Genomic DNA, 26,004 nt, shown 5'->3' on the forward strand with positions numbered 1-26,004 from the left:
GCGCGGTAGACGCGAATTCGCCTCATTCGCGCGAATTGAGCGTTTGGTTACGCGCGAAATTTATTAGTGCTATTTGTGCATTCACGCGTTTGACGCGAATTCGCGTCTGCCGCCCGAGTTGAAAAATCTGAACTTCTGCGTCAATTCGCGCCGCGTTAACCAATCAGGAGCCTGCTTGCTGCTGTCACGTGGTGAACTGACAGTTTATAATGTTATTTTATGTTTGGCCTCAATAAATTTTGTAATATGACTAAAATGCACAACAAAGCAAATAATCTTTCACATAAAAACTCGATTTCAATGAGAGATACTCATTTTGTAATGAATGCTATTTATTTCATATCTATTCTAGATTATATGAAACTTTATTAATCTAATGTAAAGACAACAAACACAATATAAAAACTTTTCAAAAAATCACAGGACAGGTTTCACTTTTGGAGGCTGGCTCCATTTATTATCAAAACAAAAATAAATGACAGATTAGGTGCGGGAGAGGGTGAACCTCGCGCCGGGCTGTACAGCGCGGGCTCGTCATGCAGAGACCACTCGAGGCCGAGGCTTTATACGGCCTACGCTGTCCTCGTCAGCGTCCTCACCGTTAGGTCCACCAAACCTACCTCCTGAAGCAAATTGTGAAACTCCTGAAACCCTCCGGAGGGTTTGGTGGACCCGAGTACAGCCACGATGTCCCCTACGCAGCTGTTTCTGCTCTCCAGAGCATATACGAGCGGTGACTCTCTCGATTAATGCTATTGCTAATGCTCGATAAACATCTAAAAAAGATGGCCGCCAACAGGTTTCGAAACTCTCGCCCCCGGAATTCGCCTTTGACGCGCGTAAATTTTGCTTCAAACTTTTGATTTTACGCGCGTCAATTTCGCTCTGACGCGCGAATGCACACAAAGTGGTCACGCGTATAACTAGACGCGGCAGGCGCGAATTTTGACGCATATTCGCGTTTGGTGTGAACGCAGCATAAGACAGCTGTTTGTGAATTTGAAAAGGTCTGCAAAATTTTAAAGTGCATGACAAATAAAGTTATTATCTCCTGAAATAAAAAAAAAATCAATTCTGAACTGCTGAAACGAGTCGTCGGTAATTCCAGTCTCACTTTCTGTTACAAACCTACGTAACAATGAAACAGATTTGCATAATGCCAGTCTAAGGTCTTCATTGGCTGTGAACATCGTCTACTCAAACACTGTAGATGTAGCTGAGACTGGAAGAGTTTGGTTCGTGTTGTTCATGTCGAGAAGACGCTGTTTTCAGCGCTGAGAATCCACTCTGCTGCACTCACGCGGGAATTTAAACGGAAAAATCGACACCATCGTTAATGTTCGTATCACTGTGTATCAAGTGCTGAGGAAGATCTCAAGCTGAAATTCAGATTCAGATCAAATCACAACAGACTGGACCGTCTGACCAATCAGAGCAGAGTAGGCTCATGGAAAGGAGGGGTTTAGAGACTGAATATTCAAAGAAAACGGTTTAAGACTCTTTAAGAAACGAGGTGATGTGCAACAAATATTATGAGAAAATTAGTGTTTTTTTACCTTGGATGCATGTAAACCTACTGTAGGAGACCTCGAAAACAAAATTAGGAACCTTTAAAATAGCATAACGGGCACTTCTTGTGTGTGTGTACCTGCTGGCTGTGAGGCTGAGGTATGCATGTCCCACATGGACCCTGTATCTGGCACTGACATCGACCTGTTTAACGAAGGCATCATACCCTGCTCTCCACACCTACACAGAAAAAAAAGCAGTATTAAACATATGAAATGTACACAGTGGCACTGTAAAAAAGACACAAAAACTCAATCACTCACCTGTTGATGAGCTGAAACAGCTGCTGTTGCTGCTGGTAAAGAGCCGTGGCAGCTGCTAATTCCTGCTGCTTCTTCAGCCGCTCCTGATCCATATTACCCTGATACACACAGAAAGGTCAATAACACACATTAACCCATGACAGAGAGATCAGATACATGCATTTATTCATGAGAGAGACATGCGTGAACACACACACAGGGTATCTGCCGATTTAAGGAAATCATGTTAGACATCAAGACTTTAATGCAAGTTTTAAAAAGAATCAAGACCAATATAAAACACCCTGCACACAATCCACGTGAACACAATTACAAATTTACAGTGTCACACATTTGCAAACAAGCTCATCACCACTAGACCTAAAATAAGAACTAACGAACCAGAAAAACTTAACCCAGAATGCAAATAACCCCATGTAACATAACTCCCCGACATTCACCCCTCCACCCAGAGACTCACGATTGCCCCCCGGGGTGGTTGAGGGCGAAGATGGGCTTGATTCCTCACCAGGAGGGGCGGAGGGGAGGGGCCGGGGGCAAAAGGCACACGCCCCCACATCTTAATGACTTCCCCCAGCGGCTGAAATCCCTCATCACAACCACGTTTAACAAGCAGGTTCATGGCGAAATACCCCGCCTGAAACCATTCACACATTTCCACTGTACTGAACGGACCTGAGAGAGACAGAACAGACAAAAGAGACGGTATTATAATCAAAGTACTGCTCCATATGCATGAGTTGACCTCCTGTGAGAGAGTGCGTGCGTACCCTGAATCTCTCCTTGCGGGTCTTTGTAAAACCATTTCATGGCAGAGTCATGGGAGAGAGGAAGAGCAGAGGCTGTGTTTCTGCTCTCCTGAAGAGTCTGGGTGAAACACTCTTCCTCTAGAGATGTATCCTGCAGCGCTGCCACCATCTTCTCTGCCTCCTACACACATAAATCTCCGTCAAAAACCTTTTCGCTATAATGTAAGTGTGCTATATACAATGTAATTTATCTAAACATGGGACGTATTCTACACATTTTGTGCATTTGGTCCATTTATAGTGTTAATCCAGGTTTCTATATTCATTTAGCTTTATATGCCCATTTTCTCTCTGACTAAGATTTAAACAGACAGTTTAACTATTGCACATTTAAGACCTCTGTATGCAAATAACCCTGTTGTGAAATAAGCCTCTCGTATGTGAAATGGTTAAAGGTGCAGTATGTAATATTGACAGCTAGTGGTTGAAATAGGAACTGCAGTCCAAATTCAAAATATTGGAGAGAGTTGCTTCTCAACCATTCTCCTCAGACTCGAATCGACGCCCACACGGGTTGCCAGATTGAGGACACGCAACAGGAACGAGCACAATTAACAATGAAACCCGACGAGTCTTGCACTATAAGCTGATTGGCTAATATATACGTTTGCAATGTTTTTATTGCTAAGACTTTTTGGGTCGAGTAGAATCTGCGATCTCAGACCCAGTTTGTTAAACGGCAACTGGCAACCCGGCGTGTCGTAATACTATTGGGTAAATTGGCAGGGGGGCGGGATCACAGAGACCAAAACAAACTGACATTTCAAAGTAGAATAACTGGATTTAGCATTGCTTTACTTAGAAACAAGTATTTGAACTTAAATCTCTGCAAACATATTATGGTATTTTTATGCTTAATGACCAGTTTTTGCAGCTGAACCTTTCAGCAATTAAATTCTGTTAAGTTATCTGATCTGTTACTCTCAGAACTCATTTTCTGTGGTACCTGTTGCAGGTGCTTCATGCCCTCGTCATCCTCAATATCACCCCCCGGCGGTGGGAGGTCAGTAGCAGCAGAGGACGAAGAGGGAGGCGATGAAGGCAGACTGGAGGAGGCACTGGGGCTCAAATCTAACATGGCCTCTGATAACACTACAAAAAAAGACAACACAAATTAAGTGTCACCCATTCATACAGCTGTAGGATAATCAATTTAAAAAAGGCGTAGTTTTTACCTTCACTTGGTAATTTGTTGGGAATGGAGGGGACAGGCTGAGGCTCCTCCAGGCCAGAGGGGGCAGCAGAGGGCAAAGCCTCAGGGACAGGAGCAGGAAGAGAGGGAGGGAGAGAAGGAGGAGGGGAAGGAGAAACCGCTTTCACTTCAGTTTCAGTCACTGGAGTGAAGTCAATGACATCTGTGGAAACCAAGGTAGATATACTTATTTAAAATCGTGAATTAATAAAAAAATAATAATCTGACAACTTCAGAGGTGTTTAAATTGTATTTTGGTCTACAAAGAAGTAAAAATTCAGTCTGTTCCTCACACAAAGCAATGATTTTCATTTTTACAAGAACTGTGCTTCAAGCGTTTATTTCACACCCTTCTGTTCCCACCTTTCTCACTTTTCACAGCACCAGTGCCGTTGTTCTTCTCTAGATTAGCACAGTCCTCTTCCTCGTCCTCCAACCCCTGGAACTCAAACTCCTCTTCTAGAATGGGGTCTTTCGGACCCTTCTAAGACAACAGAAGAGCAGAACAATCAATGGAAAGAAGAGAAAACCATAGATCAGAAGTCAAGTTTTATTTATAGAACACAAGTTTTACACAACCTTAGTTTATCCAAATTGCTTTACAATACAATAAAATAAAATCAATAACAATAAAATAAAGAGAAAAGAAAGAAAAAGTAGAGAAAAAAAACAGAAATGGAGATAAAAATCAAGTATCAAAATCATTCAATGTATATACATATATACATAATGTATACCAACTAATTTAAAATACATACACCCCATCACTCGACCGCAAGAGAGTAAAAATAGGTCTTTAAACTGGATTTAAAAGCATCCAGTGATGGAGAGGCCCTGATGTTTAAATGTAAACCGTTCCAGAGCTTTGGGGGCGACTACAGAGAACGCTTGATAACCTTTTGATTTACAACGAGAAGAGGGACAGATAAAAGTAACCAATCACAAGATAGTGACCTAGGCTGCGTTTACACTTGGCATTAACATGCAATCACCGTGATCCGAGCAGCAGATCGGATCATACGCCAATCAGGACACGGTGCGTTTACACCTGTCCACATCAAGTGGCTCCTGTATCTGGATAACAAATTGGATCAGCATGTATCCTACTTGTAAAGTATAATGTAGAGTAAAAGATTGGGTTACGTTTTATTTTAAGGTGTCCATATTATAGTGTAATTATACAATTTATTATATGTACGTTATTGTAGGGTTAGCGACTGGGGTTTGATTTAGGGTTAGTTGCATGTAATTATGCATTATTTATAGTTATTACAACAGTAACTAGGTACACACTGTTTCAAGGACACTGTAAAATAAAGTGTTACCAACTATTGTTAAAGTAGGCATTTGGATTTATATAATATGACTGTATAACCGTTATTTTTTTGTTTTAAGCCATGAATTTCTGTGCATTGTTAGAAAGTTGCTGATTACTCACATCGGGTTAAACGTTTACACTTTTTAGTTGTCTGTTAAATGGGCAAAGTGTAATTGTGGGTTTGTGCGCGCTCATTTTCAGGTCACCTTGATTTTTTCCAAGTCAGTCATGATCCTGGATCAACATATTTTGTAGTCCTGAAAATGTAGTCCTAACCTTATCCCTATCCCTAAACCTAACCCTAAAACCAGAGGGGAATGATAGGTGAATAACACTGGTGTAGAAGCACCTAACCCTGGTTTTAAGCCTAAACTTGTCCCTCAGATCAGATGTGATTCTGATTTGAATCTGGTTGATTGGAATGTTGTTCCAGGATCAAGAAAGATGTTGATCCAGAAACATGTTGCACTTGGTAAAATCACGTTCAGCGTTCATAAAGTGCCCTCTAGTGACCAACTGACCAATACTGCCACTTACAAGCCTTTATTTATGGCCTGGGTTTCATTATTTAGCATTTTTAAATGTACACCATTCAAAAGTTTACCCAGATAGCAAATGACATCTGGCCCAGTTGTGGCCCACATCTCCCACATTCTTCTGACCCATATACCGTATGGAATCAGGACACCTTTACACCTGTCCACATCAAGTGGCTTCTGTATCTGGATAACAGATCAGATCTCGCATTCCCGTGGAAAAAAAAAGAAAAGAAAAAAAGGATGGCTCCGGTGCAAAGTTGACCTGAAGTGGTGGGTTTTCTTTTAAAAACAGTTTTCAGTCAGGGGACACTCGCAAAATGAGGAGGATGAAGAGGCTGCAAGTGCTAATAATGTGGATAGATGCCGTAATGGAAACGGTACAGAGAAACGTATGGGTCCGAGAACGTTGCCAGCGGTGGTGGGAAAAATGCGCATTCTTTACAGAAAATGAACGGTACTGAAACTTTCGGGTGCGAAGGCAAACATTTCAGTATATTTGCGATGTACTTCACACTCGACTGTATCGCAAAACCACATAGCTCTCAGATCCGGAGAGAGGAGGGGGAATACATACCTGCCAACCTTGAAATTATTTTTTGCGTAGCCTACCGAGGGGGGGGGGGGGGGGGGGTTGTGGACGACGACGACACACATGCATTATATTGCATTGCATAAAATGTGTGCTGGTCAACTAGTCTAAAATTAAGAAACCCCTATAAAACTGTTAAAAAAAAAAAAAAAAAAATTACAATTAAGTTAGGCTACTAAATTTATTATCCCAATTTCCAAATATGATACTAAATACCACAGGGAAAAGGGCTTCTATTTGTGACGTGCTGCCTTTGCATTTGAACATTGCGCATTTTAAACAGGGCACGCATTAGCTGAATAAATGTTAGCCAATACAAACATATTTATAGAAAACATTTGACAATGATTAGACAGGAGTCCAATAATAGCATAACGAATCACTTATTCTAAAAAGAATATCAAGTATACCGGTAACGTTAGACGAATCCGACATATAAGGGCTGTTAACAGTAAAACGTTCGTCATTTAACGAATTTTAAAAACAAGGATGGATAATACAAAATGCTTTCTGCCATTTTGACAGAAAAAAACAAAAAACAAAAACAAGCAAGAACAAAATTTAAACTTAGCCCGTCAAATTTAATTTTACAATTAGGCTATCTTCTCTCTCTTTGTGCGCGCGTCCGTGTTTGTGAGAGAGCTCGCGCAGCACTGATACAACGGTAGCCTACTTTTTAATCCATAACTAACGCGCTAGTTTTCATACAAAATAAATATGTAACATAATTAGGTAGGCTACTTTAGTTATTATTAACACAATAACGTAACACATGAAGGTTTCTTAGCACTGAGAATTAATTAATAAACGCCTGTTTCTCCAGACTCGCGCTTATCCGTAATATCACATCACTTTCATAATCACTAAGCCATAGCGATTTCAAGTTTATTAAGATTTATTGTTCAGCATTTCTTGAGCATTTTATTATTTGCATGGCTGAATGATGTCTTCCTCTTTTCTGAGTGACCATGAAGAACGGAGTATTTTAAGATAATCCATGCAATCCGTGTGATCATCGAATCCATAGGATTAGGTTAACTCAGTACAATATTTCAACTTTCCATATCGAGCCCAGCCCAGCCCGTTTACCTTCAGGAGTCAGATGTAGGCTACAGTGACTACTGTACTGTCCTCGCTTATGACATCAGACGGCGGGCTGCGGGAGTGGAAGGCGGATCGAGCGGGATTCTTTATTGGTGTCGATTTTCAGTCTCTTTTTAATGATAGGCCTTACGCATCTGTCAATCATCCCCGCTTGCTATTTGGGGAATGAATCCAGCGCTATGATTGGTCGAACTCTTCTCCTTTTGCTGTTGCTTGATTTGAGGACTGCGCGTGCAGAGGCGTCACCAGGTTTTTGCGTAGTTTAGACTAACAAATCGTACCAGCGTACTTTGAAGTCAAAATGCGTATCCGCTACGCAAAATGCGTACAGGTTGGCAGGTCTGGGAATAATGACAGTGGGCGGGGTTTTGTGTGACGTCCACCTGTGAATGCAGACGCAATGGCTGGATTGCGTTTACATTACACTGAGATCCGATCACAATGTGTCCTCGACTACCTCTGAACCTGGACACACTGATCGTACAACATTCCGATCAGAAGCGTGTTTACACTTGTCTTTTCAATGTGTATGTGGACAACATCCGGATACAGGTCGCATGTTAATGCCAAGTGTAAAGGCAGCCCTACAGGCTGTGTATGGCCAAATAAGTTATAAGACACTAGATCTTAAGTTCTCACCTTAATACACATAAACGCTCCAGAGGAATCAAAGGTTCCCATTTCTCCATCTTCCTCATCAGTGCACCACTCTGGCAGACCGTCTCGTTCATCTTCTGCTCCATCGCTGCCTGTTCTCCTTCTGCCTCCCTCATTCCCTCCATCCCGGAAGTCGAAGTCAAACTTCCTGCGGCGAAGTGTTTCACCCGGACCAGTGTGTTCCCGCCAACCAGCCGAGCGAGGACCACCATCTAGGAAAGAGAAGCACAAGTTTTGGGTCTGTACTTTTTTTAATGTTTTTTTTTTGTTGTTGAAAAATATTACTCTCATTCTGCATCGAGTTTGCAGTAAAAATATGCTGTTATTCTCATAAATTGTTGTACTTTGACGCTGTGCTAAGCTAAAAACGGTTAGCATTTTAGTCTCCTCTAAATAAAATCACATGGTGTGGTCTTACAAATATCTGATCAGTTTTGTTTCTCAGTATCAGGTGGCAAGTAGGTGTAATAGCTTCTTTTGTATGCAATGGTGTGATTCATCTGCTAAAAAAAATAAAGATGAATTTGACAGCATTATTTATTTTTTCAAGATTTCTTTAGATATCGCTTGAAAAACCTGATAGTGACATCCCTAATTGTGAAATATTATTACATTTTAAAAGAACTTTCTCCCTTTATTGTCACTTTTAATGAATTTAATGCATCCTTGCTTAATAAAAGCATTGACCCAATCTTTTGCACAAGTAGTGGTATGTTTAACATTACACAAGCTCTGTTTACACATGATACATCGAAGGTGATCCACTAACAAGTGGTCAGCCAAGACCTAGGGTGCGTCTCAATCAGCTCCCTAGTTCAATAGTCAGGGCACTGATCATAGAGACGGCCGTACTAAAGGCCGTCTCAATCTCAAAATGCTTCCAGTGCACTGAAACATTAAAAAGTCCCACAATGCACCGTGAACATCGATGCTCGCGTTGTGTTCCCTTAACAGAAGTTCTAAAGCACGAAGCAGATGTTTGAGGTTTTGAAAAAAACAAACCGTTATTTAATTATATTTCAGCATAAACATACATCACTAGACAGGTACTAAACAATCTAGATGCATTTATAACTGATTTACAGCTAAAAAGTTGCTGGTATATGTCAGAATCAAAGCATTTATCATAATGTAGCCTACTTTACGTTGTCATGTTACTATCAGTGTCCCAATGTGTAGTGAGCAAAGGTCCTTACTGGCCTTACCAGTGCCCGAATTCATGTGCACGATACACTGATTCATGACCTAGGAAGCTGATTGAGACACACCTCAAGTTTTAACTAGGGGTTTTCCAATGTCAAATAAAGTTAGTAAATAATTAGTAAAAAATAATCTTTATGGTGAACCATTTCCTTTTAATGCCCAGTGCAAATGTGTGATGTGTAATGTGTTACCTTCTCTTCGTAAGCCAGTGATTCTCCAGCTGCCACCAGCCTCTGCCGCTTCCTCCTCTTCCTGTTCCTCTCTCAGCGTGCGCCAGTTGTCGCTATCAGAGCGCATGAACTCCTTTCTGCCGACTGGAGCTGCTTCCTCAAAACCCAAACGCACACCGTCCCTCCGCAGAGGTTTCTCAAAACGCCGCTCACTTCTGCAGAAAGGAGAGAGAAGGAGAGAGAGAGAGAGAGAGAGAGAGAGAGAGAGAGAGAGAGAGAGAGAGAGAGAGAGAGAGCTTATCAAGATGGCTTATGATTTGCTTCAGTAGGCGTCTTATTCTAGATTGTGTGCAGATAAAATTAAAAGGATTTTTATATCTATCAAGATGAGAGCTAAATAAACAAACTGAGATCACAATAACGGATATACTACAAAAAAAATATAATAGAAAATAATGGTTTTAAAATTACTTAAATGATAGGGAAAGTAAATCATTTATAATAAAAAAAAAACAATCAAATAATATTAAAAAAAAATTAAACAAAAATAAACCAAATTTAAAAACAACACAAAACAAAAATGGTAGGGAAATTAAATAATTTATAATAATGTAAAAAGAAAAATATGATAAAATAAGAAACTATATATATATATATTTTTTTTTTTTTTTTTTTTTTTTTTTTTTTTTTTTTTTAAATAAAATAAAAAAACCAATCAAATTATTTTTTAAAACAAAACACAACACAAAAATGAGAATACCTGTCATCCCAGCTCTGGCTGCGATGGATCTCTCGAACGCTACGACCAAAACCGCCCTCGACTTCCTCAGCGCTTCTTTGGTAGAATCCGCCCTCTCCTCTTCCTCGACCTAAACACACGACATAAACTTCAGCATCTCCGCCGATACATGAATAATTTACACACACGTACACATAAATAGATCAGCTTGCCTCGACCGCCTCGCACGGTGCCTCTGCCTCGATTCACCCCAGCTGGGGCGGCTCCGCCCCCTTTACCCATGAGCCTCAGCACAGCCACACTGTTGACAGACATGGAGAAATTCCTCTGCAAGGAAAAAATACACAAGGAATGAAACCAGGACCTCACCAAAAACAACAAGATCAGTGTAGATAAAAAAAAAAAAAAAAAAAGGAGTTTGTTTATGTGTTTATGTTTATGAGATATATATAGATAGATATATATATACACACACACACACACACACACACACACACACACACATATATACAGTCAAACCAAAAATTATTCAGACACCTTGCTATCCTCAAATAAATTAACTATAGTGTCCTGCACCCACTAGTAATAAAATATCAAAAATTATATCTGGTGTCTGAATAATTTTAGGTTTCACTGTGTGTGTGTGTGTGTGTGTGTGTGTGTGTGTTTACAACTTCTGAAAAATGTGTCCGCCCCACCTCGGATTACTTTCACAGGATAGTGTGTGTGCTGCATGTCTAATCAGCCCTAAGCTCAAAACGCCAGACGTGTAAGTGTGCACTTCTCACCTGCTCCTCTTCAGTGAGAGCCAACAGTGCCAGTGGCTGTTGAGGCTCATCCTGCAGAATAGTAGCAAACTCCTTATCCTGCATTTCTTCAGGGACCTGAAAACACACACACACAACTAATGACTCAATCTACTGTTGCAAATGACTGACTGAAAATATCAGTAAATTCACACTAGCTGGACAGAGAAACATGAAAGGTTTGGACTGTGCTTATCCGAGTCAGGTTTAACCCTTGCTCAAATATTTGGTACAGCACATTTTGAGCAAGTTCTCTTAAAAGGGCACTGCATCGAGGGAACGCCGCACGAAGTGAGCGACTGAATCAATTCACAAAAGGGCCTTTCCTCAAGGCTGTTTGAGAAGTGTACATTACATTGCTGTTCAAACGTTTGGGGTGGGTTTGTTTGTTTATGTTTTCGAAGGAATTTTCTGATGCTCACAAAGGCTGCATTTTCAACAACGAAAAATAGAGTAAAAACAGTAATATTGTGAAATATTATTATATCTTAAAAGAACTGTTTACTATTTTAATAATTTCATTTTAATTTAAAAATGTCATTTTTTTCCTGTGATGCAAAGCTGAATTTTCAGCATCATTACTCTTCAGTGTTAGCCTGGGTTTACCCATGCTGCCTGGACACCATGGACCAGCTTTTCCCCTCAAAAAGGGAACCAATCACAGAACGGGGAGGGAGCAGCAAGACGATGACGACGTCTATGCGACACACTGAAGCAGTTTGTTTATATCTATGGATCCAACATGGCATCAGACGCGAAGTTACCTTTCGATGCAGCCTTAGATAGTGTTCTGAGTAGTTTAGAACGCAAGTTTATTTCGTCTTCTTCCTCGTCGAATTTCTGTCGCTCTACATACGTCATCTGGTATAATTGAAACGACTGGCTATGAGCTACGTACAGGCGCATTTGATAGACATTCGTAGCGCCCAATAAACGGCTCTGGGCATTCGTAAACCACGCCTCAAATACGAGAAAATGAACATGTGGTTCCCAAACCACGTCTCAATGAGATGAGGTCTGACGTTAGCCAGGCTACTTCAGTGTCACATGATCCTTCAGAAATCATTCTGATATGATTTGATGCTTATTGTGCTGATAAATATTTTTGTGGAATCCATGACACTTTTCTTAAGAATTCATTTATGAACTGAAAGTTTTTTGTTTTTTTTTTAAATGGAAATCTTTTGTAACATTATGATTAGTGTTGCAAAATCGATCTACAATTGCATCTAACATCAAAGTTTGCAAAAGTGTATTAATTTTTGTTATTTCCGTCCTAAAGAAATGTGACCATTAAGTTCGCACGACGGTAACATGGCTACGAACTAGTCAACTTTTAGATGTAACAATCAAATCAATTTGCCTAAATAGAGAAAAAAAAAAGTCCACAATACTGGTTACGGATGTTAACGATTAATCGGCAATCGATTTGTTGTCAATACAATTAATCGATAAAACTAACCAGGTTCATGCGCGTGCGTGCTGCTCAACCGCGAAACATGTAAAGCGAGCGTGCGGGGGTTATGTTTGGGATCATTTTCCACCATCGTGGCTTTAAGTTTGTGTGTGCATTCACAGCCTTTTGTTTTGTGCAAATGTAAGTTGTAATATTGTGTTTATTTTGTGTAGGCCTATCTATATATCTATACGACACTGGTGTAATAGCCTGTATATTCTATAGGCTATTATGGAATTTTTATGTATTTTTGTATCTCCTTTTTTATGCTGTTGTTGTGTTATATGGACCTGTGTCTGTAATAAAAAGTTATATATATATCTGATTAATCTCATATAGGATGCATTTGGTTAAGAATTAACAGCGCAAACGGCAATGCACGACTAATAATGACTTTGATTGGGACTGTCATATAACACTATAAAGAGAACAATATTGTAATAAAACATTGTGAATTATTTGGGTTTAGTTGCTGTGTTTCACCGCGTCGCTCCAGGAAGAGCACGTCCACAACATGAGTCAATCTGAATGGCACGTAACTTAGTTCAAGTTCACTTGTGCATTCGCGTGCAGATATAATTTGTAATAGGTTTATTTAGCATATATCTGATTAATCTCATATAGGATGCGTTTATTTGAGTTAAATAACGCGCTAGGTGTTCATTCAGCGCGCGCAGCTCAAACAGCAACGCACGGCTAATAAAAACTATGACTGGGACTGTCATATTACATACTGTAACATGAGAACACTATTTGATTAAATCGTTGTGAATTCATTGGGTTTCGTTGCCGTTTTCAGCGCGTTGTTCCAGGAAGAGCGCGTTCACAACACATTCTGACAAGCACGCATCTGAGGCGGCGTTGGTGACATGTTGTATTAGGCGTTATATTTTATTATTAAATAAGTAATCTAATTAAATGATCAATCACATCGATACATTTTACAATCCTTATAGCCCTTTATTTAGATTAAAAACCCTCTCATTCATTTGGTGAGGAACATAGCGTTTTGCACACCCTGTCATGCTGTCGGCTATATGACACTGCAGCAGACGCACGATGCAGTATTAAAGGGATATTTCACCGCTGGAAAGATGAATGTGTATTTAAATTGGGTCATTTATGTAGTAGAAATGTGAAATTATTTTAGAAGTTGGTGCCTTCTAGACTGAGAAAAGGCAGAAAATGTATTTTTGGCTCATGTGGATGAAAGACAACAACTCCCAGAATGCACTTGCTTCGCTGCCCTACAAGGCCACTCCCAAGCCACGCCTACCAGTTACAGAGGGCAGTATCGGAAGAAATGATGCAACTAGGCTACTAGTCGACTCGAAACTGAAAAGACGCCGTTTTATCGCGAGATCTCCCTATGGGCGGGATGAACACATGCGGAGCGAGCTCCTACTACTGGCCGTAGTCTCTCGCCTCTGGACAAAAAAGCCTCAGATGACGCAAAAATCGTCATTTAGCATCTGAGTTTTTTTCCAGACACACAATACAGAAATCTCTCATCTCAGGGGGACACGGAGGGAGGGAAGGAAGCACAGTCATTCGAAAATACTACCGGGTTTCTACTGATGCAAAGCTTAATGCTAATCAGTGAAGTATCCCTTTAAGGCTAACGATTAATCGATTATTTGATCGTTAATTTAAATGACGATCGATCATGGGAATTTGTGAGAATTGACATCCCTAATACTGGTCCTACATAGAGACTTGAGTGGCTGGATTTCTTAAACACTTTTCAAACACACACAAAAAAGTCTTTACATCAAATAAATATGCTTGGTCAGAACACACTGAATATTTCTTCTGCAACAAAATAAACGATGGTAAATGATTATCCTGAGTCTCTACAGTCTATTTTTGTTGCAACAAAGCTCTGGCACTGCCGTTGCCCATGGAAAACTTTATGACTTGTGTCAGTACTGGTAAGAAATATTTTGCATTTTTAAGTCAACCAGTGGAAACATGTACTTGACACACTGTGTGTTAAACCTCAGGCCATGTAAAGTACACTAAAGACGTCCATTAAGAGACAGTAAGAACAGGTTAGAGAAGTTCACTGTTCAACAGCATACAAAAAAAACCCCGTACAGAGTGACTTTTACAAACGTAAAAAATAAATGTTTTCCTGCATTGAAAATACTTCAGTTCCACAATTTTTGCATTATTGTAGCCAATCACAGACATATCTGTGGAACGTGTGAACACAATGGCCAATCAGATGTGTTTAAGTTAGTCAGAATCCACTCAACAGTTCTCAAAACGACAGAGTTTTTGTTCAGCAAGTGTTCTGCACGCTCACGAATCCTTTCGTTATAACCAAGGCCTAAAATTAACACCAAATGCGAGTAATCAGCAGTTGGTCGGTAACATTTTTATGAATTCTAACAATGATGAAGATGAATGACGCTCGGGAAAGTTGACGGCCCAGTGCTGCATTGCCACAAAAGTTTAAGCCTTGCCAGTTTAAATATTCAAGCGTAAAAAGACGCGAAAGGGAACTCAATTAGGCTGCATTTACACTGCAGGTCTTCATGTCCAATTCCGATTTTTTGGACGACCCGCTTACATCATCTTTTAAAAGTGACCCGTATCCGATATTTGCATTTACACTATACACTGCCAAAACAACCAAATGTAGACGTTGTGACCCGGAAAATGAAGTAAAACAGCTCGATATGCAATGGATGCAGAAGCAGACAAAATTATTATAGTGAAGCGCGGATCGCGGTCATATCCGCGGGGGCTGTGTGGATAATCCGCGGATCGGGCAGGTTAAGTAGGCTAATACATTTTTTTATTTCGGGTGGGTCGCGGGTGGATATGATAAATCATTATTAATGAAAATATTAACTACATTCTCTAAAATATGAGTATGTTCCACTCCAGTTTAAGTTTCAAGGGAGTAAAGAAATTCTGTCAAATAAATTTTGTTTTAAAGAAATGTTCATTTAAAAGCAGCGTTCATTCATCAGTGTATTGTTACCATTAGAGATGCACGCATCAACCGTCGCCTCGAGTCCGCTGTTGAAGGTGATGATCATCCATTTATCCTCAGGCGTAACAACAACACATACGAATACATAATCTGACCATCGGGTACGGATACTTAAATCAGACAAAAATATTGGTGCGGGTGGATGATTTGTTTTTGGCTGCGGATTCGGGTGACGCTGGAGCTCATCCGCACATCTCTAATTATCCAGTGTTTTGCTTTCCGCACTATTTCCAAAAATCAAACATTGCTCTCGTAAGGCGGAGAAAAAAATACTCCACTATGTTGAGCCTTCGTCCTCCATCGCGCCATTAATAAGTCATGTGATCGCAGTTGGTGTCCACCTGAGTTGACGTCCCATTTTTAATGACGTATGACTCGCATTTACTGGGGAATATCCGATTTGTCTGCTTACATGGCAGACGCAAATGCACGCATCTGATTTATATCCAATTTATTACCACATATGAGTGAGGCCTGAATCCGATCTGAGAAAATCTAATGCGGAATCTATGCGTTTTTTTCCTGCTTACACGTTCACCGGTCATATCCGATCTGTGCCACATGAGAGAAAATTTTTTTTTGGAATTGGGTCACTTGAACCATGCAGTGTAAATGGGGCCTGGGTTATTTACGTGCTGTGCGGAAAGTTTTGCATGCTACACATCCGAAGCGCGCGCCTAGTAAGCCAGACAGTGCACAAATGAACTCTCATTCACATCTTATTGTGCTTGAACGGATAAATTCACACAAAATTGTGTCAAAAAATGCCCGTCTCGGCAAGTATCCTAGTAAACAGTCAGTGAATGCAAACAGCAGAGAAAGACAACATGTGTAGGTCTTAAAGTGACATCAGCCTAATATTTGTGTTGCTGTCTGTGTTTTTAATGTTAATCAAACCAAGGACAAAGAAAAAACACTTCACTTATTCTTTACTTTATTCAGTGACTCAACCTGAAAACTACTGTTTACTTCTTTTAATAAGGTTTTAAATTCATATTAGTCAGGTCAGTAGTTTTAGCTGTGGTATCGAAATTGGAAAAGAGAATTGTTAACTTTCACCAGAACCTAAAATTTTGGTGCCATAATTGCCTTATAAAGGTTTCATGGCCAGTAAAAAAATATTTATGGCCGGTACATACAGCGTAGACAGCTTAATTTATTATAATGAGAATTTTATTCAGAGTGCAGCTTTGTGTATCTCGCTTTGTAATTGACAGCTTCGGTGATTATAAGGGCAGTGATCTTTGCTCGCTTTCTGTATATAATATATATTTTTCATGCTGCCAACTACACATTGCAATGTGTGATTGAATCTGATTGACAGTGATAACCATAGCAATGGATGGGAAAAAAAAAAAATCTTATACTGTATGTCAAATGATCTGTGCATTAAGTCTTGGGAGTGTAAATGCAAAATAATAGACCTGTCACCTTTTCTATGTAATGCATTACTTTGTTGTTAATTTTATTACTAACTTTTTAAATCAGTCACTCAGTGATTTTTTACACAATTTACAGAGTTTTAAATATAAAAATAGTTCTAAGCACTTTGTTTTGTGATCTTTCCTGGTAGTGATTATTTTAAGTTAATATTACAAACTCTCGCAGTTCACATGGGTAGGGTACACCATGTTCATGACCGTGTTCATCCGCCACCACCGAAGACCATTTTTGACCCAGGAAATACCTTGCTAAATATCTAATTATCATATCAAGCAAATGAAATCTACCAACATAAAGACTGTTCATCCGAAAATTGTGTGATCAACTTATTCTGATTTCACTCAAATGACTTTTTATTACTTAGTTTTTTCTGTAAAAAAAAAAAAAAAAAAAGGTTATTTAGCAAAATGTCCAGGCTGCTCTTTTCCATTCGATGGAAGTGAAGAGGCCAGGGTCTGTCAAGCTCCAAAAAAGGCAATAATACAGCAGGATACCATAAAAGTAGCCCATTAAAGTTGTAGTCACACTAGCAAAATTGGAATCCATTGTGAAAACACTCACACACACTCTAAATTTCAGATTTTCATGGATTACTAATGAAATAACTGGATTTTGCCTGCGAAAATTCACAGAACAACAGCAAATGTGACCATACTTTCTAAATCAGAAAGTTGGGTAAAGAACAGACCTCAAATTTAAATAATTATTGACTAAAAATCTTTACTTCCATATACTTGCAATGGTCACTGTCTACTTTCACTGTATGGAAATGAACAAAGACATTTGGCCGGATAAATCCTAATTGAGTTTTTTTTTTTAAAACATTTTGAGCATCATATAAACTTGTTTTATAATTTTTTTTGGTATAAACTGACAAGGTTGTTAGTTGATTTAAATCGGCCAAGTACACATGAATAACAACCAGTGACAATAACCTTAAAATATCAAATTATTAGCTGATGAAACATTATTATTGTGTAAAAAACAAACAAAAAAAAAGATTTGTTTCAAGCATTTTCCCACCTTGTTGTCTTTGACATAAAGTGCTAGCATCTCCTCTCGGCCGTAACGGTACTCGGCCAACTTGTACTTTGGCATAGCAGGAGAGGCAGGAGGGGAAGACACACTGCCTCCACTGGAAAGTGCTCGAAGCCTGAGAAAGAGAGAGAGATAGAAATCAGATCAATAGAGATTCAACAGCAACCATCTGGAAGCTTCATTGAGAAATGCTCCAGTCTTGGCTATCGTCCAAGGGCGGCCCTGACAATCCCGACTCTATGTCCTGATTTATTTAGGATCTCTCACACTCATTTTCAACTGATACGGTGCTGAAGCTTGGACAGTGGAAACTGGTCAGTGTTTTCACTTTTAACAGGCGAACTATGACAAGTGACTACGTTATCACATAATCACAAAAACTAATATGATTCAGAATCTTTTTTGCCATCATGAGCTGCATTTAGTTACTGTTAGATGTTAAACCTAATGAAACAATACCAAACAATTCAAACAAGCACTGCCAATCAAAAACTTGGGGTCAGTAAGATTTGAAAGAAACGAATACTTCTATTTAGCAGTTGATCAAAAGTGACATTAAAGAATATTAAATATTAAAAATATTTCAAATAAATGCTTATGAACTTTCTATTCATCAAAGTATCCGGAATTTTTTTTTAAATCATATTTTCCACTAAAACATTGATACATTGTTTTTAACATTGATAATAAAAAGTTTCTTGAGCAGCAAATCAGCATATTAGAATGATTTCTTAAGGATCATGTGACACTGAAGACTGGAGTAATGATGCAGAAAATTACTGCCGACACCAAACTTTTGAACTATCCATTATTACTATATATTTTGTAATATTTAATTTTAGAAAAACAGGAAAATCAAGCGGCTGGAGTTGCTGTGTGAGATACTGTTTATAGGAAGTGAACGAGCTTTACGTCGGGACGCTTACAGTATAAACAGCCCTGTTGATTATAACGGGAGAGATCTGGTTTTGTTGTGTGTCAGTCTCACCAGAGTTGTTGTTTTGACAACTTTACTCAGTGCTGACATTATCCCGCCTCCAGCATCTGACGTTCCTGATTTAAACCCGGCAGCTTTTAGAGGCCAGTGCAAAGTTGTTTTTCAGCGGTGGACGGGAAACATGTGAAACGGCACCGGCTGAGGCACCTCGTCGGTGGAAAAGGGGTTGCAGAGCTGTTGCTGGCTTTGTAAACTTTACATAAATACTACCCTGCCGAGATAAGCTGATGGAGAAGGCTTTGAGGCAACATACCACCCCTGTATTGTACATGTCAAACCCAGGAATTCACTTTTGTTGGCCGAGGACCAACTATGCACAGAAGAGCCTTAGTTCAGCAGAGAACCACGCCTAACGGTTTAATTTCTGCATAATCATTTAGTGTGTGCCAAGAGGAGATACAGGGAGAGAAGGGGGTTGGGAAACAGGGGAATGACAAGAGAGAACGAGAGAGAGAGAGAGAGAGAGAGAGAGAGAGAGAGAGAGAGAGAGAGAGAGAGAGAGAGAGAGAGAGAGAGAGAGAGAGAGAGAGAGAGAGAGAGAGAGAGAGAGAGATGGGAAACAGGGAATGACAAGAGAGAGAAAGAGATAGAGAGAGAGAGAGAGAGAGAGAGATGGGAAACAGGGAATGACAAAGAGAGAGAGAAAGAAAAAGAAAGAGAGAGAGTGTGTGTTGGGAAACAGGGAATGACAAGAGAGAAAGAGAGAGAGAAAGAGAGAAAGAAAGAAAGAGAGAGAGAGAGTTGGGAAACAGGGAATGACGAGAGAGAGAGAGAGAGAGAGAGAGAGAGAGAGAGAGAGAGAGAGAGAGAGAGAGAGAGAGAGAGAGAGAGAGAGAGAGAGAGAGAGAGAACCTTGCAGAAATATGGGGAAGTAATGCTGGGGAAGATAGTTATGAGTATTATTCTAAGGTATTATGATTAGCTCATAGCATGCTAAGCGGCAGTTTTGAAGGTCACTGCATTGAAGTGGTTTTGAATGGAAAAATATATTCAAAAGTAATACTATAAATGATATACATAGAAGCTATTTTAGCCTATGTGACAAAAGCTATGCTTTTTTGCACATTGTATTGCATTACATCTCTCTTTATAGATTTTCAGATTCAGTCCAGTGCGATTCAGAAGTCCACATTGAAAATCTGGTATTCAAAATATTTTAACCTTGAAACAAAACAGTAGAATTTTTTTTAACAATTTTAAACAAAGAAACGCAAGATGTAAAAATGATGGTCAGATTATCTTGATTCCACTGAAGCACAATATGCACTAGATTTACAAATGCAACTAAAACAATAACTAAAACCCAAATAACCCAATAACTAAAAGAAAGAAAGGGATTTTACCATTCTGGGCCAAAGTTAAGTGTTTCAGCAGTCATATTCTTCCTTCCTTCTCGGAGGTGAAAGTCTACAAACGAAAAAACCTGAACATGAGCACACAACCAACTCAAATATGCTGCAAGCACACTTCCCGTCATCAGTACACACAGATTCTTTTATTACATTGATTGCAGTGTGCACTAACATACTCCAGATTAACATTTGAGAGCAGTAGCACCGGTGCCACTCAGTTCTACAGATGGTAGCGCCAGAACCTGATTTTGGTAGCGCTGGCGGGATTTTTTTTTTTCGCATTAATAAGTGTAGTAACTAATAATATTACATGTTTATTTCTTGAAAATGCACATTTGACAGTAAAGCACTGAGCCTGAGTTGAGATACACATAAAATTAACTTTTTATTAACGACAGTAAAATTAATATCAATGAAAATTTCTAATATTTTTTTCATTTTTGGTCACCACATTAAAAATAACATTTAAATTGGATAATATTTAGAGCTTTGAAGTGCTGGAAAAAGTGAGAAGCACATGAAAGTCCTTGAATTTCACTCTCGAAAGGATGTATGAACCCTGAAATATTTTTTTTTTAAAACATTCGACTATTTCTGCCACAATACCATGGTTACAGTTAGCCTTACTACATTAAATGCATAGTGAATGTTGGTGATTTGTGAAAAGCCCACTAGAACTTGTTCTCTCATGGCACTATGTTTCTCTTGGTTTCCACATCAGCACTGTTTGATCTGATATCTATGGTTTATAACAGAGAATTCAGCACTGAATTTGAATGCTTCCCACTATATCTCGCAGCGCTGTGTAGTATCAATGTCGAGATCTGCCAGCGAGTAAACCTGTTCTGAGCCATCTAATATTGGTCCAACTCAGAGCCAATACACTGTCCGCACAGCGCAGCTCAAACAAGAAGTGCGGTTTCGCTCCACTTTAGTTTCGTTTGCCGTTTGATGTTTTTATATGCAACAGATTAATAGGGCAATACAAAATTGTCGCAACGGCAAGAAAAAATTATGCAGTCTGGAGCCCTGATAATGCACACACAACTGCAAGGCATACGTGTGTGTATGTGTGTGTAAACACAGCCGTTCATATGTTATTCTTACCCTGTCCAGGGGAGTGGCGCAGGCAAGACTAGGCTGGACCAGGTCTGGGTGAGAGGGCTGAAAGGGGGGTGTGTGTGTGTGTGTGTGTGTGTTTCAGAGTAGCTAACTTAAAGAGAGAGGAGGGTTATAGCTGCCTTATTCAGGATGTGTGTGCAGGAGAGTAGAAATACAAAAGGTCAGAGATGGTAAGAGCTCTCGTTCACAGCCGATGAAAACAAACAAATAAAAACAACTGGAGAACCAAAACAGTGAACGAAAACCCTCTAAAATTAATAATACCTGTAGGACTGCAAAAAAACTGCAGAGCTTTGATACTGACGTATAAAGTCGATTGACTGCAGGGAACAAACAAAAGACTAACAAACAAAATAAAGAGACTAATTTGTTGATAATACAGCTGCCAGAAGCAGTTATGACCACAATAAGCTTCTCTCTTTCTCTATCTGTGTGTGTCTTTCTGACTCTTCCTGACTCTTCCTGGTGTACTGGCAACGCTGTGTGGACCAGGTCCCAGCTGGTGACCCTCTCCTCACGCCGACAATCCCTCTCCCTCCTTTACCTGCAGGAGAAACAAAGACAACTTTTCAATATTGTGGACTAAATGCAAGTACAATAACCAAAGCTAGGAGGCTACAAGATACTGAAAAAAATGTGAAATGTGACCCTGGATCACAAAACCAGTCACAAGTAGCACAGGTATATTTGTGGCAATAGCCAACAATACGATTGTATGGGTCAAAATGATCGATTTTTCTTTTATGCCAAAAATCATTAGGATATTAAGTAAAGATCATGTTCCATGAAGACATTTTGTAAATTCCCTACCGTAAATATATAAAAAAAACATTTATTTTTGTGTGCATGCAACACAATCGTGAACATAAATGTACAACTTTAAAGGCGATTTTCTCAATGTTTCGATTTTTTTGCACCCTGATTTTCAAATAGTTGCATCTCAGCCAAAATATTGTCCTATCCCAACAAACCATTCATCAACGGAAAGCTTATTTATTCTGCTTTCATGTGATGTTTAAATCTAAATTGCAAAAAAATTGACCCATGTGACTGGTTTTGTAGTCCAGGGTCACATATGTGATATTCGCAAATGCTTTTAGTGTAAAATAAATTTAAAAGATATATAAAAATCTGAAAATGATAACCATCAAATGGTTCACATTCTTTTAGTGAGAAGAAAGCATCCCTACAACTTCTGAAAGAGAACAGCTGTTTTACAGTAAAATTACATTAAAAAAGTCATTTTAACGCCAGTGTAAACCTAACTACATTAGCTTTATTTAACAACAGACATTAAATAATAAGATGCAAAAATAAAACACTGCTAAGTCTTCACTGTATGAATTAAATATATACTGATTGAAAGTTACAAAAGTTATTCAGTCAGGAGCAGTGTGTGATTTTCTCTTAGGCCGATTTTTATTTATTTATTTAGCCAGCTGAAAACGCCTAGCTAGGGGCGCTTGAGAGCGTAGCATTTTTTTCAGTTGAGACACTTTGCTTGTTATGATACAGAATATCCGCGAAAGTGTTACTAGTATCTCATTTCACACATATTTTGTTTCTGTGTTGATTCTATATTAAAAAGTCGATACAATGTAACATATAGAGCTGCACGATTCGGGCTAAAATGAGAATCACGATTTTTTTTTGCTTGGAATCAAGATCACGATTCTCTCACGATTCTGAAAAGCTTTATTATTTTTTGTCTATATATTATTAATTATAGACCGGTATTTTTTCAATTTTGTGTTTATGTGTCTGTTCGAGCGCTGTCTGAAATGCGCCTCTCTCTGTGTGTGTGTGTGTGTGTGTGTGGCTGTGCGCACAGATAACGCGCGAGTCCCGATTTTCGGCTCTTCTTCCGCGATTAAAATTGTTTGAATGTGTAAATTAGCAAGTCAATACACATCCAAATTATGAACTTTCACTCTATGATGGTTAAATTTAGCAGTTAATCCGCGAATCACATGCATGCCGAACCGAATCTAGTGCGATCCGTTACACCCCTAGCGCGTTATCTCGTTGAATATCATTGGCAGAATCGTAGAAATGCAGGATTAAGATCGCGTGGGGGGTTGAATCGAGATCGCGATCTTTTAACGATTAATCGTGCAGCTCTAGTAACATATTTTCTCCGGCTCGTTTTAAATTATTTTGTTCCGTTATTATGTGTGTTGTTGTCATCTGTTGATGTTGCACAAGCAGAATGTTGCGGTTGGTCGGTGTGGTATTAGTCCCGCCCCTCCTCCACTGTGATTGGACGGTTGGGTAAAAAGTGACAGTGATGAGCGCTGCGTTTTACCCAAAGTTGAACATTCTTCAACTCTCGGCGACCGAACGCTCAGCGCTTCAGAGTGAAAAAAAAAAAAAACGCTCAGCGCCTCGTGGCGTTTTAAAAACACGGCGCTCCAATTGTAAACAACTGAAAAAACACGCCAGCCGTGTAAAAAAACGCTTTTGACGGCCTTAGTCTTTTGTTGTTTGATTAACATTAAGCCTACAGACGGAAGCAGGTTTATTAGGCTGCTGTCACTTTAAGAGCTGCACTCTAGCTTTCTCAACTGATTAGTCAGCTTAAAGGGACAGTTCACCCAAAAATTTAAATTCTGACATTAATTGCTGTCTCATGTCGTTCCAAACTCGTAAGACTTTCGTTCATCTTCGGAACACAAATAAAGATCTTTTTGATGAAATCTGAGAGGTTTCTGTCCCTCCATTGACAGCTACGCAACTACCACTTTGACGCGTCAAAAAGTTCATAAAGAGATCGTAAAACTAATCCAAATGAGTTGAGCGGTTTAGTCCAAATTTTCAGAAGAGACTGGATTGCTTTATATGATGTACATTTTTTTTCTTTTTAAGTACTAAAATCATTCAGTTATCATAAGCCATTACGATACGTACATTTGCAACTAGTGCTGCACGATTAATCGTATCGCAATCGCGATGTCAAGCCTACGCGATTATATGACGCAAAATGCTGCGATTTTATATTAAAACAAATTAGCGCACTTATTAATGCAAATGCTTTTAAACCATTCATGCGCGATAAGACATAAAAGAACGAGCTGCCTGTGAATGTCCTCCTGACACACACACACACACACACACACACACACACACACACACAGATAGACGCGCGCCAGTATCAAGTTCTCTTTCGGGTAGAACGAACAACACACATGTATGCCAAAATGAACGCGCTGACTGTGACAGACAGAAAGACTCGCGCTAATATCGTGCTTGCGCACAAAACAGCATGACAGAATACAGTTCTCTTTCGAGCTTGAACGAACAATAACACACACAATTATGCCAAAATGTCTTTTTGTCGAGTGTCTTCATAACATAAGAGTAGTCTTATGATGAACATGAAGAGTTGTGATGACTCGTGAAAGAATGAGGCGCGTGTGAGATCCGCGTCTCTGACAGCGGCTGGTCTTAAAGGGACAGTGCACAGTAGCCACTAATTATATCTGTCGCCGAAGTTATTTTTTTTATTTTTTTTTTACCCCTGACATGTATGGTTATATGTACTCTGTATGTAAATTATGTTTTGTTCTTGTTAAAATGCAATAAAAAAAAAATCTGTTGCTAAAGTTAATCAAAGAACAAAGGGAACAGAGAAAAACACTCACTGCTCTTGACTAAAGAACTTTTTTCTTTAGGCTGATTATCACTAATCTGTGTGTGCATTTATTTTCCTTTAGAACCAAGCAAGTTGACTCATGAAACCATTTGTTTATTATATCGCATTTCGCAATCGTAATCGCAATATTGACCTCAATTATCGCAATATGACATTTTCCCCAAATCGTGCAGCCCTATTTGCAACATTCAATAATTCCTATATATCCTGCAAGCCCTAACTGAAGCCTTTAACCCCTTAAACCCTGAGGCCATTTTTGGAGTTGTTTTGTCTGAGTGACACACAAAAAAGTAAAGACTCATAACTTCAAAACTATAACAAGGAGAGTCAAAAGGTAGGTATCGTTTGATAGAACTCTTTTCAAATTTTTTGAAAATATAAATTACATTACATTTGGATATTCTCCTGCCGAGAAACTGCTGATAAATACAAAAAAAAAAACATAATTTTTATTATGATTTTGCATATCTCTCTTGTTTGACATGCAATAACTTGGGAAGGAAATATGGTAGCAGATTAATTCTTTTTTGGGGAAGTACCCCTAAATGTGAGCTGCATCTGAATCAAATTTTGTGGTGATCGCATAAAGTACTCAAACGTTACAGCATTTGGAACAAAGGTAGCCTTTTTGTTTAGTCCTCGCACATTTGGAAAACAATAAAAAAAATGAGTTTTCTGAGTGACATACACAAAACTACAGACTCATAACTTCAAAACTATAGCAAGGAGAGTCAAAAGGTAGGTATCGTTTGAAAGAACACTTTTCAAATTTTTTGAAAATATAAATTACATTACATTTGGACATTCTGCTGCCGAGAAACTGCTGATAAAAGACAAAAAATATATATATTTTTTATAATGATAATGCATATCTTTCTTGTTTGACATGGTATAACTCAGGAAGGAAATAAGGTAGGAGGAAAATTCTTTTTTGGGGAAGTCCCTCTACATATGAGCTGCATCTGGATAAAATTTTGTGGTG

The 26,004-nt window shown here is 39.1% G+C and overlaps 1 protein-coding gene across 3 annotated transcripts in view; it reads right to left on the reverse strand.

Annotated features, from left to right (window-relative positions):
* gigyf1a (GRB10 interacting GYF protein 1a) overlaps positions 1-26,004 on the reverse strand; it is a 37,273-nt gene that overhangs the window by 6,786 nt on the left and 4,483 nt on the right. For 2 of the 3 annotated variants that reach the window (XM_084405518.1, XM_084405517.1), the window contains exons 2-16: positions 21,356-21,914; positions 20,240-20,303; positions 17,885-18,014; positions 10,941-11,036; positions 10,365-10,479; positions 10,174-10,282; positions 9,435-9,628; positions 8,023-8,252; positions 4,197-4,317; positions 3,817-3,996; positions 3,588-3,733; positions 2,603-2,762; positions 2,293-2,507; positions 1,833-1,930; positions 1,649-1,749 (exon numbers count right to left, since the gene is read on the reverse strand). In XM_084405518.1, the coding sequence (XP_084261644.1) occupies positions 1,649-1,749; positions 1,833-1,930; positions 2,293-2,507; positions 2,603-2,762; positions 3,588-3,733; positions 3,817-3,996; positions 4,197-4,317; positions 8,023-8,252; positions 9,435-9,628; positions 10,174-10,282; positions 10,365-10,479; positions 10,941-11,036; positions 17,885-18,014; positions 20,240-20,274 (1,930 nt within the window). In that variant the 5' untranslated portion in view covers positions 20,275-20,303; positions 21,356-21,914. The remainder of the gene's footprint in view (positions 1-1,648; positions 1,750-1,832; positions 1,931-2,292; positions 2,508-2,602; positions 2,763-3,587; positions 3,734-3,816; positions 3,997-4,196; positions 4,318-8,022; positions 8,253-9,434; positions 9,629-10,173; positions 10,283-10,364; positions 10,480-10,940; positions 11,037-17,884; positions 18,015-20,239; positions 20,304-21,355; positions 21,915-26,004) is intronic. The other variant, XM_084405519.1, reaches the window with a different exon arrangement.

The sequence above is a fragment of the Rutilus rutilus genome, assembly GCF_951802725.1.
Source record: "Rutilus rutilus genome assembly, chromosome: 3".
NCBI lineage: Eukaryota > Metazoa > Chordata > Actinopteri > Cypriniformes > Leuciscidae > Rutilus > Rutilus rutilus.